General features: G+C 37.2%; 1 protein-coding gene and 2 long non-coding RNA genes across 4 annotated transcripts; 1 reads left to right on the top strand and 2 right to left on the bottom strand.

Moving 5' to 3' along the window:
- Positions 1 to 1,715: 1,715 nt before the first annotated feature.
- On the top strand, positions 1,716 to 19,435 carry LOC147872886 (uncharacterized). Of its 2 annotated transcripts, XM_087354478.1 has the most exons (6): positions 1,716 to 1,815; positions 6,080 to 6,345; positions 8,193 to 8,318; positions 13,857 to 14,027; positions 18,305 to 18,386; positions 18,675 to 18,815. In XM_087354478.1, exons 3-5 carry the CDS (start codon positions 8,199 to 8,201, stop codon positions 18,350 to 18,352), a joined length of 339 nt encoding a protein of 112 aa, XP_087210604.1. In that variant the 5' UTR covers positions 1,716 to 1,815; positions 6,080 to 6,345; positions 8,193 to 8,198; the 3' UTR covers positions 18,353 to 18,386; positions 18,675 to 18,815. The 2 variants fall into 2 exon arrangements, with proteins under 2 accessions (XP_087210604.1, XP_087210603.1); XM_087354477.1 differs by lacking the exon at positions 18,305 to 18,386 and having other exon boundaries at positions 1,718 to 1,815; positions 18,675 to 19,435.
- LOC147872887 (uncharacterized) lies at positions 3,017 to 6,049 on the bottom strand. Its single transcript, XR_015536698.1, has 2 exons — positions 3,624 to 6,049; positions 3,017 to 3,188 (listed from the first exon to the last, which is right to left on the bottom strand). It is a non-coding gene; the product is annotated as an uncharacterized LOC147872887 (long non-coding RNA).
- LOC147872888 (uncharacterized) lies at positions 6,211 to 7,713 on the bottom strand. The gene is made up of 2 exons (XR_015536699.1): positions 7,577 to 7,713; positions 6,211 to 7,452 (listed from the first exon to the last, which is right to left on the bottom strand). It is a non-coding gene; the product is annotated as an uncharacterized LOC147872888 (long non-coding RNA).
- Positions 19,436 to 20,802: the final 1,367 nt, after the last annotated feature.

Below are 20,802 nucleotides of genomic sequence, written 5' to 3' on the forward strand. Positions count from 1 at the left end.
CACATTGAGAGTTTCCAAATGTGAGCACTTTAATAAAATATCTTCGAAGGTCTTTTCTGATATATCACAACTATCTATGGAAAGAAACTGCATTTGTGGACAGAATCTATCCCAAAATTTGGTTAATTTTCCTCCTAGTTCTACATTTTTGAACACAAAATTCAGAAATGTTCCAAGACTATTTTCGAAGACTTGTAGTGGTCTAGTAAGGTCATCTTGCAATACCACTACTTTATTGCTATGCAGTTCGAGGTATTTTGATGCCATATGCCACAAATGGTACACTTGCGCGGCACTTATTCTGTGTGACAAAGGCAGGAACTCCAGGATGTATATTATAATTTGGAATATGAAAACATATAACATTAAACATTTAAAATATAACAAGGCAACGAAAAAAATTTGTTTTAGTAGAATGTTTTTAAGAGGTGACCACATAAGCTTCAACTTTTAAAAACGAAAAATTAAAGCACATGTCACAATAAAATATTCAAGATCATACACTACATAATCTTATGCATAACTGATTAGATGCCACTGCAGATGTTGAGAATCCTTACCTCAATGGGAAGTTTAACAAATTCATCGCTTTCAGTACTCCGTTGTCTACTTTCACTTGAGATTGTTATGACAGACTGCATGTCAGATTGCTGTGTGTGTGTGTGTGTAATGTCTGTAATTAATGCAATTATCATGAATACTTTTTTGAAGACCTTCAACGTAGGCGTTTCCTGCTACCAGCTGATTTATCTGGTTGCACATTACATATGTGGTTTAGTTTAGCTTTAGTAGCAGTGTGTATAAGCGGTCACAGTTGACAGTTTCTTATAGGTGCCATGCAACTGTGACAGGGATTTAAAACCTTCAGACCTCAAGAATATAAGAAATAACAATACTTCTCCTCTCTGTTTACTTCAGTCGGTTAGCTTAACGACAGATTCATGTCACTACAGGTTTCACTGATAATTCATACCACTAAGGTTTTCGATGAAGTGACTAATATCCTTGTTTATTTAACACAGCACTACATAGCCTACTTTGAACCATAAGAAGCAAAATAATATATCAGGCTGTCATGGAGGTAAATAGATAAATTTGCTATCTTCTGGAGTGTTGCATCATGTATTCTGTTAGAAATTCACTGAAGTTTCAGAGGCAGTAAGCACCTCAGAAATGTTAATCAATTTATACCAGACTATATGGTGAAATATCCCTATTAAAGCAATCTCTATAAGAAGTAAGCTTCAATAACTCTCACCTCTGTAAGAATGGGAAGACAACAGAATCATCAGAAAAGTTGTCCTTTCCTTTGTTATAAATTCAATTACTTAAATTTTTCCATGACCTTTTTTTTTGTATTCTCAGTGGATCTGGCTTCTTTTCCTGAAAACAAAAAATTCTAATATTATTTCCTGGTTGGGGGCTCATATCTCAAAGTGAAATGCTTTATGCAAAAATAAAACCCCCAAAGTAGAGAAAAATGTACCTCCCTGCGCATTTAATCATGTGGTGAATAAAACAATATAGTGAAAAAGCCAGCTAAGAAATGCGGCCTATGCAATTTATGTGACTTTAATACCTATAGCATGCATTAGTTTCTACTGTTTGATGAAGACCTCGTCAATCTACCGAGATCTCTACATCTATGTGTTATGTAAAAATGGTGACTAGATGGCAGGAGAATACTTCCACAGTTTCTAATGTTCGCTTTGGTTTTCTCTTTCGTATATCATTGACGATTGTATGCTCTGCGCCGAGAGTAGTCACGAAGGGAATGGAAGCATTTTCGGTTTCAAATTAACAGGTGAAAATAAGGTAATTAATTTGATTTTAAATGCTCTCCTACGTTGACTTTTGGTGTGTCGTGGCTTGATTCTATGATGTTCCTTGTTTTCGTTCAGATATGCCATAAATTAATAGCTTCAAATTAGATAATTATAGGTTATTGGTTACTTCATAAATGATGTCTGCTAGATTGAACAAGAGGATTAAAGCCAATAAACTCATTAAATTTTGTCAAAAGAAATTTCACGAAATTTTAAAGTAACAGCAGAACTTGTGTAAATCTAAATATAGGGTATGATGATAAAATAATCGAAATAGAAGAAACTAAATTTATTGGCCTGACCGAAAAAAATATTCAATACATTATCCCAAAACTAAGCTCGGCATGTTTTGCTACGAGGACAATTGCAGCACTCATGAAAACAGAAACTTTAAAATTAGTTTATTTTGCTTGCTACCATTCCATCGTGTCATACGAAATAATTTTCTGGGCAATATCAATGAACAGCAAAAAAGTATATTACATTGAAAAGAGAATACTTAGAATAATGGCAGGCACTTAAAGGAGAACCTCTTGTAGGGAATTATTTAAGAAGTTTTAATATTCTTCCACTACCCAGTAATTGTTTAAGCCAGAGTTAAAAGAGTATCTCCTATCTCACTCCTACTCAGTAGAAGAATTTACATCACTTAAAAAGTCTTAACTATTATAAATGCATGTAAGCAACAATGGTGATGGTTTTTCATCATAATTATTTTGCTGTAATACTGTAGTTTCAAAAACTGTAAATAGCTGTAATAATATCTTTGTATTTATATTTGTATTTGTGCTATGACCTGTTCTACATCCTTGGCTGAGGTCTATAAAGGATCTGTGGAATGTAAATAAATTCTATTCTGTTCTACTTTGAATTCATACTGCAGTTTCTTGTATATTTGGTAAAGATACTTTGTTGAGGTTTGTATGATACTCATAGATACATTTCTTACGTATATGCCCTTTTCTTCGCATGGATCATCACTTGTGATTATTCTGTTCTCTTCTATTTTAATCCATTCCCTCACCTCTGGTTAATCGGATCCATTTTATAGCAATTATGATAGTGCAGTTTATATGGTCACATGTGGAGCAACTTAACCTATTTCATCCCATATATATATGCACACACTCTCTCTATCTTGTGTGTGTGTGTGTTATATACATATATTGAGAGAGAGACTGATGAACCAGTTTGCATTTGTACTTAGTTCGTTACTGTTCACCTGGAAGCAAAGTTTTCAAATATAAAATGTTGAAAACCAGATGTTAAAACTTACAATCCTACAACCACTAACAGAAGGTCAGTAACAACAGAGAACCCAGGAAATTGTGAAGCGTCTTGTCTGTGCAGTGTATGGATTGCCTGGAATCAAATCAGAAATGGTCATTGGTCTGTTTCATGAATCATCATGTGCAGGCATTGCTTATGTATTGCCAAGTAAGATGTGGCAGCCTGAATTTTACAGTTTGCATAGAAAGATACATGGAAGTTGTAGTTACCTACTTTAAATTTGAATACTCCTGGAAATAAAAAAAATAAAGTGATAAAAGCTATCTCCAAATATGGCTTGAACCTAATAACTTCAAAATGTGAGCATTACTTCACGTAGTAACCAAATATTCATTGGGGATTAACTAGAGTACTCCGAACAGGAGTTTTATAAGTTTAGAGTAGGGAAGGTACATGACCACTTCTTTGTTCAGATAGATTTTAGTGACACAGAACACTTTGTTTTAGGTCATTGCATTTTGTGTTGTAACCAGGAAGCTATGATTTGAATAGATGTATGATACTAACGTTACAGTGGGGCTTTGCCACCCAGGTCCTTCCCCAGCATACTGGCTTTGTTAGGGCCTATTCCCAGGTAACAGCTCTAGGTTTGCCCCATTGAGAACCAGGCCTGGTCACTCGTGTTTCCGTGATCCTGGTTGGAGCATGAGTACAAGAATGACCTGTCATTTTTAAACATGTAGTTCAACAAAATGATGGGACAAATCATCACATAACAGTGGCCTTGGATCACATTTGAACATCAGTGTACAGCAAAGAATATACCATTCCAAACATTACTTTAAGTTTGCGTGTTAAGATAAATAGTGGCTTACCTGTGAACTCCAGAACAGTGGGTGAGAGACTGTCAGGTGGAATGCGTGGGTATATTAAGCTTGAAAATTGTAAAAACAAGGTCAGGTAAGTTGATGCCATCATATGAGTGATTGTATTGACTTAAGCCAAGGAAACAAATAAAAGAGTAAATCATATCTCCTTTCAACTTGGCATAATAGTGAGAATTTGCGGATGACAAACCACAATTCCAATCAAAACCAGGGACATTAAAGTCTCCAAGTAACAAGATGCGATAATTGAAAGTATCTAAGGATTTTACCAAAAATCTAAAATAATTATTTAACTTGTCAACCTTTGTGTCGGGCTAGAAATAGTGATTACCAATAAGTAAATTATGCCCATCACACATTGCGATCTCCACCCATACAATTTCTTCACAAAATTCGAGATCGACTCGACGCTTCACTCCCATAACAGTCAGAGATAGCGATTAATGCGCCGCCGCCACGTAAAATGGAGCCATAGACTCTGTCGGCACGATGAACTATGTAAGTTTCAGGAAACAAATTATGGGTAGCAAATGAATCGTTTAACCAGGTTTCGGTTAGGCAAATAATTTTAAATCCAGAAGAGCACACATTATCTAAACTACAGATGATTTAGTCCTGAGCCACGCAAATTTTGATAAAAAATATCAAGATCACCGTCACAAGGCATGGCTCTACTGATACCCCAATGAGAGATGGTCAACTAAACAGGGAGAAGCGCCTCCTCCACACAACATCAGAGGGCGCTGCATCCAGAGGCAAAACCCGTGAACTAGCTACAGAAAGGACGGGGTCATCCGGGGAATAAATTTGGTTGGAGTTGAGCCTCCCAAAAAACGGAGCAATTAAGCCACACCCCGATATTATTAATTAAAGGAAAGTCTTCCTCATTTACAGAAACACAAAAAGAGGCATAAGACGTAAATTTGGTCTTAAGCCTGGTACAAACCAGTAAAGTTATATTAAGTTGTTCCAGAAGAGATTTTTCAACATCTTTTTCGGAGACGTCCGGAGAAAAACGAGAAACAAAAAGTGATTTAGTTCGGGGTCTTTTGGCAATGATGGGGAGGGTGAAACGCTTCTAACCCCAATCAAAGGGACCCTATTTCTACGCAGTGGCTGCGTAACACTGGTTGGGGCTTCTTTCTCGGACAATACCTTTTTCTTTTTGCCGACGACTGTCACAAATTCATAGTAGGAACAGCAACATCAGCATTCTTCCCGGCAGTAGACTTAACAGGAAAGGTGCTGATGTCAGAAACACTAGCAGACACGGAATGTTGAACAGGCAAACGGGCGGCAGCCACTTCACTGTAGGACTTTGCTGCTGGGGGCAATGACCTAACAGGAGTTCTATCTGATGCCACCTATAGGTCCATAATCTGTCTTCTCATATCCAAATTTTCGCTTCTAAGTACAGTGACCTCCTCAGACAGTTTACCCACCATGTCTACAAGAATCTGTAGCATATCAATGGTGGTCTGCCTGTTAAGACGGACCGTCTCAAGTTGAACACTGAGTGTATCGATACTATTAATATCTGGGCAAGGTAGTACAGGCTGCCTCTCAGGAGAAATGATCTTCTTCGTTGAGTCAGACAGCGACACGGACCGTTGTTTAACAGGTGTGTCGTTTGTCCTCGTAAATTTCCCTGTACTGGTACAATTTGAGCACTTATAAGATGATTTTCCCGAAGCCATGTAAAGAGCTATCTCAGCTTCACCAATTTTAAGACAGGAGCAGTGAAAACGAATTTCACAGTCCCCACATCTTAAGCTCTTCTGTTTCCCGTAAACGACTTCTGGCACAAAGAACACAAGTCCTCATTCTGCTGGCTTTATTAAACATAATCCTTATTGCGATGATCCGCTGAAAACTTGTTCCAGCGTCTTTCTTAAAAATTCTGATTAATTTTGTGAAATGGTGTGACACACATCTAATTCAAATCACGTACTCAATCAGAATGGCGTCCCTGTGACGCAATCCTGCAGATAGGATTGACATGACGTCACAAAAAGTCGCAAACCGTAAAGGAAGAAAATATAAACATTATTAAATTAAAATTATAAACAAAAAAATTGTTTGAATTGCTTGCATCAAGAGAATCGGATTAATAAAACTCTTTTTTTGGTTTTGCAGAATTTTAGCCGGAAGTCTGCCTCGTCTCCGTGTCCTGCTCTCGATTATGGATTGGCTAGATTTGTGACTCTACAGAAATCCTGTCTTAAGCAATTTTTAGCGTTCCCCACGAAGTTTTTGTTACGTTGTGATTGTGAACGACAACTTGAATATTGTTTATTATTAATTAAATGCTGTACTACATTACGTTTTCCCAAATCTTCGAGAATGATTAGCATCAGTGATGCGCATACACACACTTAATCTTTTAAAATCGAGTGGTGTCTGTAAGTACCATCTCCTTTAATAACCAGTAACGATGTATTTTAAGTATTTGTGTTTTGCATGATTCTCATTGTAGCGATTATCTCCTTAACATTAACTAGGTCATCGTTGTAATGGTAATGTGTTGTGTTGCGTACTGATTTGTTACATATTATTTAGATCTCTGTCTGTACAGGATTGAATGATTTGATGAATCGACCTTATTCAAAGAATGAATAATAATTCAGTCCTTACCTCAAAGACAAACAGAACACTTCACCATTACAAAGGTCAAAATTGTAATACCGTTTAAGGAAACAATGTGTTAATTACAAGTAACTATGTAATCTCAGATTCTTTGATTTATGTAAAAAGAGCCTTAAGAGTTGTAAAAAATGTATTGGTCAGTTGGCCTTTGAGGTTATCCCCAGAAACGTCTCGGAAGACTCACTTCTACTGTTTCTGTTTCTATTTTCCACTTTATTCAGTTCTCAACTGTAGAAGCGTGCAAGTAGCGGCATCATGTCATGAAACTTAAGCGCTGTATACTTTCTAGTGTGGCCTGATTAAAATTATCATTCTATCAAGATTTACTTGTATATACAAATTTGGAAAGCATTCTGTTTATTTGTAATGTTCGCAACATTGCACTGTGTATACGAGTATTCTCTTGTTGAGTAAGAAATTAAGTAATGAAAAATATTCATAATAATAATGGGATCCAAACAGTAGTAATGAAACTGGGTTTCTAGTACATACTGTGATCAGGCTGGAAAACACTTCAAACAGGATGGCTACTAGCGTCATAATTTTTTTTCTTCTGCACTGCCTTGTGTGAGCAACAGTAAGTGTAGGTTGAAGAGATAAGTTCTTTTACCTTTCTCTTTCATACCTGTTGCTGAAATAAAGAAAATGATACTTAATTTCCAAAGGATTTTCGAATTGGAATAATTCTATCATCACCAGATTCTTAGGTCCTCAGAAACTGAGTGCTTTTGACTGTAAGTAAGCCATGTTTTGTGATTTTGTATTGCAACCTTGTCAGGTGTCACCCGAGAGATTCCTTTTGTCTTCATCTGTTGTAAGATGATGTTCAAAATATGTGAATATCTTTGACCACCTAATTTGATCTGGAAAATTAAAAACATGAGTCTCATTTGTCAACTCCAGAGCAACATATCTTTGTGACAGCCCTGAAAGTCTTATAAACCAGAAGCTAGCAGTTATTTTGGTTTTCAGACCAGGAAACCTTACCATTCTTTGTTTGGTGTTAATATCATGACTGAAAGAATTCTGGCTTCTTTGCAAGCCGCATTGAGAGAAACCGCCTTGTCCATTCTCTGTGCATCAGAAGGCATGTCTACAGTGAAGTTCATCTGGTTCAGTGAGCATTCAATCTGAAATTAATTAAAACTGTCAGTAGGTTCCAGGATTAGAGAACTCACGTAAATCTTCACTCTTAAAAACTGTTCCTGTAAAATATGGAAAGTATATAGTTTTATTGTCCACATGACACAGCTTAGGCCACAAATCACTTTGAAATTGCACTAAACCATTAATCTGCTGTCCTGTAATATGGGAATTGAAGTCCCTAATTCCCATATGATGAATGTTAAATAGTCACATACTAAAAATGTTTAAAATATTTTATGTAATGTACTAATTTTCTGCTTGATTTTGACATTTTACAGAAATTGGATTAAAATATAAAATTTTAATTTTAAATTACTTATATTCTTTTATGTTTAGCAGTAATGACAGGCATGCATGAATGCCGTCATGTTACTAGAATATTGCTCATATGCATTATTCAGAGTACAACTCTTTCCCTCGATTTCCACAATTCTATAATTTAATTTTAATTTTACAGCAGAAAATGGGTAAAATCAAAATGGAAAATGATGTTGATGTTCAAAGTGAAAAAGATTCCATTTGTGTGGTATCAGATGAGGTTCATATACAATCAGGAACTTCAATAAAAAAAGATGAAACTGAGGTAAGCCTTCCTTTCAGATGAGCTTTTTTTTCCTGTCCATTTATACAAATGCCTGAGTGTTTCTTCTTACTGTATGAGTTAGTATAAGTGAAAAATATATTTCCAATTCCATATTCGTATTGTTGTATACCTATGTAGAATAATCTAATTATGGGAATCATAATAACCACATAGAGCACATATGTAATTAATTATAAGGTAGAATCATTAAGTTACTAAATAAAGTGTAGTAGTCATATTGTCGACCTTGTACAGAAAGCAAGACTTTCCATTTCCAGCTGTTGTAGACAGGGGTGACAGGAAGCCATTATGGTGTCTGCTCCAGATAAGTTTATTGAAAAGGGTTCCAATTATATTCACAGATAGAGAAGGCCTGCCGAGGTCAGGACACCCAAACATTGACGGGGCAAGGGGTCGCGGTCCTAGGGGTTTATCATGTCCTCTAATTGGATCCAGAACCACGCCTTGGGACAAAGTTACAGCTTGCATGTAAAAAGCCGTCACTGACGTCACAAGGGTGATATCGAGATTTGCTTATAACCAGTGAATTTCGAAGACACATTGGACATTTCACGTTACTCGTCAGGGGGAAACTCTGCTGGTCTACTCAATTATTTCTATCTATATATATTCAACATTGTGTTTCATACGAACTGTACTCATTGCAATTATCGAAATAAATCATCAACCTTCGAACGTCTTCTCGTCAGACTAGGCATTAACCTTAAGCTGTGTATTGGAACCTACTATCGCCGACCATCGTTCCTAGCCGCTCGGGAATATTGCACTCCTGCGGGACTGGCCAATCCCCCGGGATACAACAATATTACATTTCTGTTACTGTTAATGTCCACTGAACTCCAAACTTCTGTGGCTTTGTCGTGTTTACGTGTTAAGGCTGGATGCTCGTATGATGTTGGGTTGGCGCAGTTTCTCCTATGTAGATATGTTTACTGCATTTTGGTATCTTGCTTCTTGCTGTGTGTTCTGTTGATACAATCTTCTGTGATATTGGATGTCTGTGGAGTAATTAAGGTCTGCAATAATATGTGTAATAAATAACATTTCATATATTTGTGTATATATTTAAATATATTTAAGACTGCATTAACACTTACAGTAGGTCTTGTGGCTTTCATCTGTCGTCTGTTGAGGAGGAGTGTACTGCACTGTGTATCATGGTATAATGTCATGCTATATGATCTATGTACAAGGGGGATTTGAAGAGTAATGAGATTGGCAACACTGCTCATTGTTAGTGGCCTTGATCAAGATGGCACTTGTGCTGTTTTGTTTCCTCAAGTGTGTTTAGCTATTAATACAGATATAATCATTTTCCAAGGTGTGTGTGTGTGTAAAATCTCTGGCACGAAAATCCTGTTTTGCATTAGTGGAACAGAACGACATTTCATGTTTTAAGGCAGAGATGTGCAATAGAATTTTGTGTGAAGCTCAGAAAAAGCGGTGAAGAGACTTTAAAGGTGTTACAGAATGTGTATGGAACAGAAACAATGAGCCGAGCTACAATGTTTCAGGTGTTGAAACATTTTAAAAATGGAAACAAAAGGGTGGTTGATGGTGCTCGAAGAGGGAGATTAAGCACTATCATCTGGAAAAGTGATGCTGATATTATATTTTGACCCAAAAGGCACTATTCTTCCACAATGGCTACCTCAGAAGCAAACTTTGAATGGTGTTTACTATGGATATATACTTGAAACTTATTTGGGGAATGCACTTCAGAAAGGAGTGGTCAGAGTTCTTGAAGAAAAGGTGGTGTCTGCTTCAAGGCAATGCAGGACCACATATTGCACATGTGGCCAGGGCTGCTGGGTCGGTAAAAATGCTTTGTAACTTTCGCTCTGGCGCCTTAAGAATGCAAACTGTCTACAAATCACCGGATTTCTGCAATAACCATTGTACGTGTATTTAAGTATATGTTATAAGTCTAAAAATTAGCCTGATGATCCATGTGGTGGTGATGAAATCTCTTGTGGTACCATTTACAATTTTAGTAGGTTTTCCATCGTTAATACATATTGAGCTTTAATGAAGGGGCCAGAGTCGGAGGCTTCAATACTGACTCCACAGCCCTGTATGTTGCTACGGAGGCACTACAAGACATCGATGGACCACCTGTAGAACACGCACCCTACAGTTCAGACCTTGCTCCATTTGATTTTTGAGCATTTCCAGCGCTTGAACATGCCACTGAAGTTAAACGAGCTACCGCTGCTGCCCTACACAAGATGTCGAAATGGGCTACTGCACGTGTTTGAGAAGTTGGTGAGAAGCTGCAAAAGATGTATAGCATGTGAAGGCTGTAAACTTTGGCAGAGAAAGTGCCCAAGCCTCAGGAATCTTCAGATTGTGGGTAATGCGAGTAGTCGCATTACTTTTCAAACTCCCCTCGTTAGGGGGGAAGATGTGTGCTGTTGGTTTGGTTTTGGGCGCAGTATATGTGGTGTTTCTCTAATAGTTTAAACATCTTTCTTTACTGTCTGTTTTTATTATTTCCAAGAATCTTCTGTGGGGCCATAGGATTCTCCTGTATTTGGGATATGATGTGCATTACCTGATGATCTCTATTGTTCGATATTGAACATACATGTTCTTTAAACCTCATTTGAAGTGTGTGATCTCTTTGTGCTATATAATTAGTGTGCAGTCTCTACAGTTTAGTATATTTGCACCTCCATTATCAATTTTTTTTGTGATTTAGGTTTTTGGTGGTTTTTAAAACATATCAGTGGTTTGCAAAGCTATTTTTATCAGCATTTTTTTTAATTTTGTTATATGCCATGTTTGTTTGCATGTTTATACAACCATTTATCTTTATGTCCTTTGTTTGTTTATTTGTGCTATTATGTTGTTTTTATGTTGATGTTATGTGTTTACTGTTAAATTTCTTCCAAATTATATTTGTATTATTTTTTTGGTTATTTGCCAAGTGGAATTTAATTTCTTACTTTCTTTCTTAATTTTATGATGGATATGTTTGTTATTTGATTGAATAGGTAATTGTCGCTGTTTTGTGCTCTGTAGAATGACGACATGTTTGATGTACAGTCATACTTATTAGAGATGGCTTTCAGTATGTGTTAGTTAATTGATCTTGTAATGCGAATGTGTGGTTTTTCTTTTGAGGCAGGTATTGACTGAATTATTATGTTTTTTTGACGACTTCAGCTGTAAAGGGTTAAGGGAAGAACATTCGTTGATGCTTTTTGACAGTTGGGGTACAGAGCACATTATTTGGAACAATGAAGGAAATAGTGAGGACTGGAGAAGACGCTTAATGTGGAGCTTCTTAATCATTTGTCTACATCAAATATTAAATATCGTGGTTATCAAATCAAGGAGGATGTGTGGGGAATGTAAACATTTGAAATGAATACAAGAATTCAGTTCAAAAACCTGAATAGATAAGACCCCTTGGTGGTTGAAGACATAGATTGGAGGATAATATTAAAATAGTTCTTAAAGAAGTAGGATATAATCACAAGGACTGGATCCTTGTGGCTAAGGATAGCAACCAGTGGCAGGCTCTTTGAACTCACTCTGTAAACCTTTGAGTTCCGTATATGCGGATAATTTCTTGACTGCCTGAGAACTAGTCTATTTAGCAAACTTAGTTCAGTAAAGAAATGAAACATTCGATTTTACGTTTAATTTGTTCAGTTATTCTTGAGGCTGTTCGTACAGCACATGCATTACCACAGTTGTAATCTAATTCTTTCAGTCCAGATATATATAGACGCTCTTTTATGATGCTCGATATAATTATCAGCTCCTCCAAGTTACCTATCACCCAAGAAAGATTATTGATCCTTGCGCTTGCCCTTTATTTTGCAAGCATGTCTTATTGTGTTATGATTACATTTTACATGAAAATTGTAAGTGGACAAAACGTGGTCATGATCAGCATCAGGTATGCAGGTTCCGCATAACTTCATATTACTGAAAGTTGTACCTGGTTCATAGAATGACACATGTGTAACGTCTTCTTTCGCAGATCATGAATATAAAAATTGAGGATTTTGCTGATACGCAAGAAGAGGAGGATCGTATAGCAAAACTTCCATTAATACAGTCTGAACATACGATGAGTTGTACATTATAATTAACTTTTAAGAAATCTGTAGGATTACCTATTGTGTTTCTCTTGTCCATCTCCACATGAAGCAATTCCACTCTGGTGAATGGATTTTGAAGTGTCCTTTGGAAAATGGTGCCAGAGGACTGAATTTTGTTGCTCAGTGTTTATGAAATACCATTTTAAATTTCTGTTGGATCAGTTTTAAAACATGTGAAATTAAACATTGACCAAACTGAGAAATATTTTAGTCAAATGTGGCCCATAAATCTTGTATAATTTGTGGGCTTCGTATTCAAAATACTGCCTCCTATTGAATCTCTTTTACAATTCACAGGAACTATGAATGTTTTAAGATTATCATTTCTTTCTTTTGTGTCTTGATACAATTTATACTGATATATTAGAACAGTGTTGTCATTTCTGACAAGCATCGTTAACTCTTTCCATGTGGGAAGCTGACGTTGAGTATGTAATATTAAACTTTGATCAGGAGATAAATTTGCAGCCATGGAGACTTTTAATGAAGAAGCAATTTGTATCATAACATTTTGTGCTTTGTTTTTGACTTTATTTCTGTAGACCCAAATATTCTCCTTTGCTCTGTCGTTTTGGCACAGCTTTAATTGAATCAAATATTTAAGAGGTTAACTTGACTTCATATATAAAGTTGGCTTGGACGGAGGAGCGTTAATGTGATACTCTGCTCAGTATTTCTGTCCAGAACATACAAAATGTAATTTCATTATTGTGTGCACTTTATTCATAGTGTGTACATGTAACTATCGAATAAACCCCGTAACAAAATTTTTGTGACCATTTAATATGTGCTTTACTGTCTCATTACTTAAACCAAGCGTTAATGAGCTGAGCCATTGTCACTGTTTTGGTTTAAACATGCCAAGTAAACTGATGTGGATGTCTTTGATTTCATATTACATGGAGACAATACTATTGAAGTGATATTTGTATTAGAAAAATCCTTTTCATAGTAATGGTTTTGATAGTTATAAGAAAGAAAATCTTTATGAAACAGCTACTATGATAGCATGTTGGTGTTTTTTTGGACTTTGTCCATAGTTTGGTATTCTAAAATAGATCCGCTATATTTTGAGATCTGGATCTGCTCTTGTCTTAAGGTGAAAATACCTATTCTGATTTGTCCCATAGAAGAGTCTTATTAATTCTTTGGGATTAGTCCCTTGTATGGGACCAGAGCAAATCTAGTTCCCAGATCGTAGTGATCTTGTTTTAAAATATCAAGTGACAGATCATGTAAAGAAATACAACAATAGTAAATAAAATGCACCATCGTCGGGCTCCATTAAAGATGTTCCGCAGCTGCTATTAGTTTGATTCAGTACAAGTGTATTGATAATTATTCCTTTTCATGCAGTGAGAGCGCAAAGTCAAGACTCATAATAAATATGATTATTTTACAGGACTCCATCAATTTACAGCAAGTTGTACCTGATTCTTATAGTGAAACGAGTTTTGAGGCTTCTTATGATGACAATCAAGTCATCGATATCAAAGTTGAGGATGATGGATGTGTGAAAGTGGAGGAGGATCCTGTCATGATAACATTTCCAGTAATAAAGGCAGAGCATGAGGTGAATTGTGAGAGCATTTTTAGACACGTTGCATCTCAATTTGTCTGTCCACATGAAGCAATTCCGCACTGCTGAATAGATCTTGAAGGGTCCGTTGCAAACTAGTTGAAGGGAATTGTATTTGTTGCCTGCTGTTTGTGGAATATCCCTTCTGTTTTGTGTTAGTTTTATTTTAAGACATGTGATACTAAATATTGAGAAATACAAGAAATGTTTTAGACAGATGTAGCCACACAAGCCTTTGATAGTTTTCTACATTATTTTCCATTGAATTGTATGCACATTTTTGTGCATCTGAATGTTTGAAGGTTTTCTCGTGGTGTCTTTTATTTCCCTTTCTTTCTTTCTTTCTTTCTTTAACTTTGTTGCAGCGTGTATCACTACTGTGGCATAGAACTGCCATTTCCATTAAGCATCTTTAACAGGATAATTGATGACCTTCTAAAATTGTAATATTAATTGATTTGTTATATGACTATGTTGGACATTGTTAATTTTCTGAAGTATTATATTGCCTTGACATTGAGACTGCATCAATGTAAGACACTTGATTTAATGGTAGGTATTTATGGGGGAATGCTACATCAATTGTTAGACACTATTTTATTTAGTGTTCTGTCTGACGACAGGTCCATATGAACAGGAACCTTCCATCCTTTTCTCAGACTGGGACCTGTTCATATACGTTCTTGGCAGATGATCCAGAAGTGGTTTGCCATTGCCTTCTTCTGTGTGTGAATGGAGTAATTGTTGGGATGCCACGGAGAAACCGGGGAAGGCCCCGGAGGAAAACTCCGTGTTGCCTAGACCACGGCCTTGCCCAACACAAGTTATAAATTCGGGCACTGCCGGGAATCGAACCCGAGACCCCAAATGTAAAATGCATTGTCAGTATTCCTGTCTTTGGGTAATTCATTGTGATTTACTGACAATTTTAGATTAGCGTCAGTTTGAATCAAATGAGGTCTTCTCCAGTAAACGACACACTTAGGTTTAAGTGCACGTTACTCATTTCTTAAAGGAAAAGATGAGCTGAATCTCTGGATTACTGTCTGAAACTTCTTCCTTCACATGATTCATAATTAGGGTTATTACTGAATGATGAACAGATCCTCCTGAATCTTCCGATATAAGCAATTTTTAATTAAACTTGTTACCGTGTCGCTGGCAGGTGATTTTTATATATATATTTGTTTTGTATGCATGTGAAACATGGTCTCTCACTCTGAAGGAGGAGCATAGATTGCAGGTGTTTGAGAATATGGTGTTGAGGAGGATATTTAGGCCTAGGAGAGAACACGATGGGGCATGGAGAAAATTGCATAAAAATGAGCTTAAAAATTTGTACTCCTCCCCCAGTATTATCCGAGTGATTAAGTCAAGGGGCGTGAGATAGGTGGGGCATGTGGCACACATGGATGGGGCAGGGTATGTTCACCGGGTATTGGTCGGGAATCCTGAGGGCTTTAGACCACTATGGAGACCTAGACGTAGATGGGAGTATAACCTCAGGTGGGAACTATGGGAGATAGGAGTTGAGGGAGACTGGATTTTTTTGTCCCAGGACAGGGACTGGTGGAGGGCTTTGGTTAATTCCCTGATGAACCTTCGGGTTCCGTAAGCCATCTAGTTAGTTATATATAATTAGCCCTACAAATTCTGTTGTTTTCTTTGTATAATAACATCTGAAAAAATATTATTTTGCTTGTGGACATCAAATAATATTCATTACAATTAAATGTTTCTGTGATGAAATGCAAAAAAAGGCTAAGATTTATTGTCTTTATAAAGGATATGAATTTTTGTCAAGTACATGATACATCACTCATTTATTATGATATTGGTGAGCATAACACTGTCATTCATACAATCACACTGTTATATTGTAAACTAGAATAATATAACATCATCAGGGTGTTGAGTCATTGCCCCGATGATAGAGGCAGCAAGCACCTCAAACATCAGGAAAGTTCTGTCAGATTACGTGGAAGACGACCATCTTCTTACTAGGTGCTTTGAGAAACTCAAATCTCAAGTAATGTGTCATATCCTCCAATCATCTGAACATCTTTAATTAATTTTCCTGCTTTTTTATCTAATATATAATCAATTACTGACTTTGTACCTTTAACAGACCATGACACTGTAGTTTCATCCATCTACGAGGTGCGATCAGAAAGTTTCAAGACTGTGTCAATATAGGGCGAGCCGGATGTAGTACGAGCTTCTGCCGCTAAGGGGTTGGGCCGACATTCATAGTGAATCAGTGTACCAGCCGGCATCATCGAATTACCATTTGTTTCTTAGTTACGGGCGTTTTGGTAGTGCATTACACCGACCCTCCTGCGATTGCGGATTTTCAGGAACAAAGAGTGTGCATCAAATTTTGCCAAAGACTCGCCAAAACGGCTACGGAAACCTATGAAATGCTAAAGCAAGCATTTGGGGAGTCCGCAATGGGTCGTGCACAAACTTTTGTGTGGCATTCACGTTTTAAAAATGGGCGAACCTCTGTCGATGATGACGAGCGTTCTGGACGACCATCTTCGAGCACAACGCCCGAAAATGTTACGAAGATTCGGCAGGCCATTCACGAAGATCGACGTCGTACCATCAACGACCTGTGCGACATTGTTGGGATAGGCTATGGGACCTGTCAGCTGATTCTAAAGGAAGAACTCCACATGCGACGCATCCTGTCTGAGGACCAGAAGCAGAATCGACTTCTCGTTTGTCAGGAGCTCAAAGATCTTGCAAGAACCGACCCCAACTTCCTTTCTAGGTTTCCTCTTCCCAAAGATGAAAATTCAGATAAAGGGAAGGAGATTTGAGACGATAGAAGAGATTCAGCCAGAATCGCAGATGGTGCTTGACAGGCTGACAAAGAAAGATTTCCAGGCTAGGCAGTGGCGCTGGGATTGTTGTGTTCACTCCCAGGGGAACTACTTCGAGGGTGATGGATGAATTTAATACCTGAGATAAGTGTACGGGTTTTTATAGGCGCAGTCTTGAAACTTTCCGATCGCACCTCGTATACAGGGCTATTCAAAAAGATTGTCGGGGTTTTAAAAAATCACTACACGTAGTACAATTGAGGTAGGAATACCAATCTTGTTTTATTGTGTAGCAAAACTCTGAAAGTTTTTTACATGCATTATAAATGCTCAATGCATAATGCTTCCCTCCTAACTGAATCATAGGATTTCATGAAGGCTATAAATAGGTGATATGTCTTCCATTGCACTCCTGATTTTTCTCCAGTACCGGAAAGATGCAGAATGTCTGATCAGTATTGACTGATTACATAAAATTCTTGAGTGATGTTCCCAAATAATTCCTTTGGTGTATTTAGAATGAAATAGTTACCCCTACATCATGAGGTCTTCTCTTTAATCCACAGCCAGAAGACATTCTGTGATGTAGTTACTAGGGACCCGCATAATATAGACTTTTCTCAGATTTATTTTTAAGCACATTTGAAACTGAAGGCTACAGAAATGTACCTCTTAGCTTTGCTATACCTATTCCTCTGTCCATATGTAAGAACTTGAGACCAAACAGCTAATTGTATTTTCAAGATGTTTTATGTTAGGGAATTTTTCTATTTGAATAAACATTTCAGTTTTTTTTCAGTGTCATATTGGCAAAATTTGGTACTTTACATTGTCGCCTACATGTGCTTTTGCTTGTGAAAGTGACTTTGTTGTAGTGGTGGAGAATCACCAGCTAGCTACGCAACGACACTGAGCAAATCTTAAGTTGTCATTCTTCATATTGACATCATCAGCCGTCCAAACAGAGGCCAGGCACCCTACTCAAGCTAAGGTCTCTTGCCCCAAACACCTCTAATGGCACTGGCAGCATTCTCAGAGGCCAAATTGCTGTGAATGTGTCAGAATATTTGCATTTGTTTTTCTTTGCCAAGCCGACTTGTTCAGTGTTTATGAGATTCTGTTCTGAGGATAAAGAGATGCAAGGATTACAAGAGGTTAATAAGTAGATGATGCAAGTAGTAATAGAAAATCATTGTTGATTTAGTTGGATGTGAGTGGACTTGAGGTTTATTTATTTTAGATTCTCCTTTCACTCTTATCTGACCATAGATTGAACCCAGTTAATGGTTAACTATATTGTTTGAAAGATTTTTATCAGAAGATTCATTATAATGCATAAAATTATATGTTACCATTATAACTACATCAGTGTATCTCTGCTTTTTGATTCTGTAGATACCAACAAATAGATTGGATAATTTCTCTTTTTTCTCTCCCCATCAGGCTAAGCAATTTGATTCGGGTTTTCTAACAGCGAATCTGGTTGGGTGAAGCAAACTTGAACTTGGACATTATGTTATGGAATGTAAATATGTGGTTTGAATATATAACTCTTTTGCATTGCTGCATGCTCTCAGTCAAGAGTTTGTTTGCTAAGTATAAAATAACGGTCTTGGCAAGTGAATTAACCTATTTGTCACAGGTAGCCAGGAACTAAATGAAGTAGGAAATATAATTCTATCCCACTGAGAAAGTAAATCTGTTCTGGAAAGAACATAACTTTCCTAATGGAATATTTATTGAGCATTGTTTTCAGTCTCATTCTTCTTCCTAATAATGTTTGTCCTAATATTTTTTTCAATTTGTTTGCTAGAGTCCTCCGAATGAACAGAACTTGTTACATGATGGTGAGCGACCGTCTTCCTGTGATGTATGTAACAAATCATTCATTGATCAGAGTAATCTGAAGAGACATCAGCATACGCACAGTGGAGAAAGGCCATTTTCCTGTGATGTATGTAACAAATCATTCAATCAACAGAGTAATCTGAAGACACATCAGCATACACACAGTGGAGAAAGGCCATTTTCCTGTGGTGTATGTAACAAATCATTCACTCAGCAGAGTAGTCTGAAGACACATCAGCGTACACACAGTGGAGAAATGCCATTTTCCTGTGATGTATGTAACAAATCATTCACTCAGCAGAGTGGTCTGAAGAGACATCAGTGTACACACAGTGGAGAAATGCCATTTTCCTGTGATGAATGTAACAAATCATTCAATCGAAAGAGTAATCTGAAGACACATCAGCGTATGCACAGTGGAGAAAGGCCATTTTCCTGTGATGTATGTAACAAATCATTCACTCAGCAGAGTGGTCTGAAGAGACATCAGTGTACACACAGTGGAGAAATGCCATTTTCCTGTGATGAATGTAACAAATCATTCAATTGAAAGAGTAATCTGAAGACACATCAGCGTACGCACAGTGGAGAAAGGCCATATTCCTGTGATATCTGTAAAAAATCATTCATTCGTAAGGATTCTTTGAAGAAACATCTACTTATACATGGTAGATAGCAGCCACATTTATGTGATGTATATAATAAATGATTCCTTTACCAGCGTAATCTCATTATTGACTACTCTGTATTTCAGTGACATTAAATCTATTCGTTAATAGGATAATCCAATGCATGTGCAGGGTGTGCATGTTCTTGTGATACATTATTATTATTTATTATTAACTGCAAATGGGTTTTTACCTGGTGGCAGTGGTCCTACAATAAGACACAACAGAACAACACACAGCACACAAAATAAAACAACTCATAAAATTACAAAACCATAAGGCACCATTATTTAAACACAACAGATATCCTAAAGTAGATAACTTAAAAATTAATACCAACTAGACATAGGACAGTAACAGTAATGAATTACATACGTCATGAACTGATGGCACTCACATTTCATCAGGACCTTCACTACACTTATGAAGCCTTCCCATCCTCACCCCGATTTACCTCCCTTCACTGCACCCACCCTTGTATTCCCTTCACTCCATCTCATTTATCACTTCTGTAACCTTCTTCCTAAAAGTACTTGGTTTACAGGAGAGAGTCCCTAAATCATTCGCATGCAGCTGGTTCCAGAGTTGGGTGGTCCTATTTACAAAGGAATATTTTCCGATATCTGTCCTTTGCTTTCTGCTCCTAATTTTCCAAATATGATAAACCCTGCTCAGATAGTATGACCTTTGCAATCTTTCACCTACAGCCTTCCATGCCCGTTCTCCCGTGTACGCTTTGAAGAGAGCACATAGACGTGCTATCTTTCTACGCTGTGCCAGGGTTTCCCAGTTCGAATCGCTCCTATGATATATAAATTTACATGCTTTCTTTTGGACCCGTTCTAACTCATTTTTCTGTCCCTCCCTATAAGGATCCCAGCACGTCGCCCCATATTCCAGAATCGGACGCTCTAGTTATGTGTAGGCTAGAATTTTAGTGTTACTATTTCCCTTTTTGAGAACACGCATTGTAAAATGAAGTGCCTTCCAGGCTTTCGTCACCGTATAATTTACTTGATCAGCCCAGCTTAAATCGCTGCTTAAGATAATTCCCAAGTATTTAAAACTGCTCACTTCCGGAATTAGTTGGTCCCATAACGAATAGTTTAGTGGTTCCTTCAGCTGACTTCTCGTGAAATAACTGCCTTACTTTTACTTGGGTTAATTTTCACGGCATTTTCAACCGCCCACTCCCCCAGACTGTTCAGATCCATCTGCATCTTTCCTGTATCTTTACCCATCAAACTACCTACAAATCTGTGGACTATAACTGTCACAGAAGTGTGGAACACCAATACCAAGCTTGTCTTGTTTCGTTGATCTAAGTCCTATGCTTCTTGGTTCCTATTTTTTATTTATTGGGTGTGTGATTTATCAAGTCTTTCACAGCCTTACAAGCGCCTTTTGACTTGACCAACTGAACCA

The sequence above is a fragment of the Zootermopsis nevadensis genome, unplaced genomic scaffold, assembly GCF_977971745.1.
Source record: "Zootermopsis nevadensis isolate Lab colony 2312 unplaced genomic scaffold, Znev_1.0 Znev_ptg000023l, whole genome shotgun sequence".
Taxonomy (NCBI): Eukaryota; Metazoa; Arthropoda; class Insecta; order Blattodea; family Termopsidae; genus Zootermopsis; species Zootermopsis nevadensis.

What these genes read in the sequence shown, in the direction of transcription:
- LOC147872886 (XM_087354477.1), top strand. Translation starts at nt 8,199, where the DNA reads ATGGGTAAAATCAAAATGGAAAATGATGTTGATGTTCAAAGTGAAAAA. An exon ending in TAAAAAAAGATGAAACTGAG is followed by an intron (nt 8,319 to 13,856) that starts GTAAGCCTTCCT and finishes ATTATTTTACAG; the next exon opens with GACTCCATCAATTTACAGCA. An exon ending in TAATAAAGGCAGAGCATGAG is followed by an intron (nt 14,028 to 18,674) that starts GTGAATTGTGAG and finishes TTTGTTTGCTAG; the next exon opens with AGTCCTCCGAATGAACAGAA.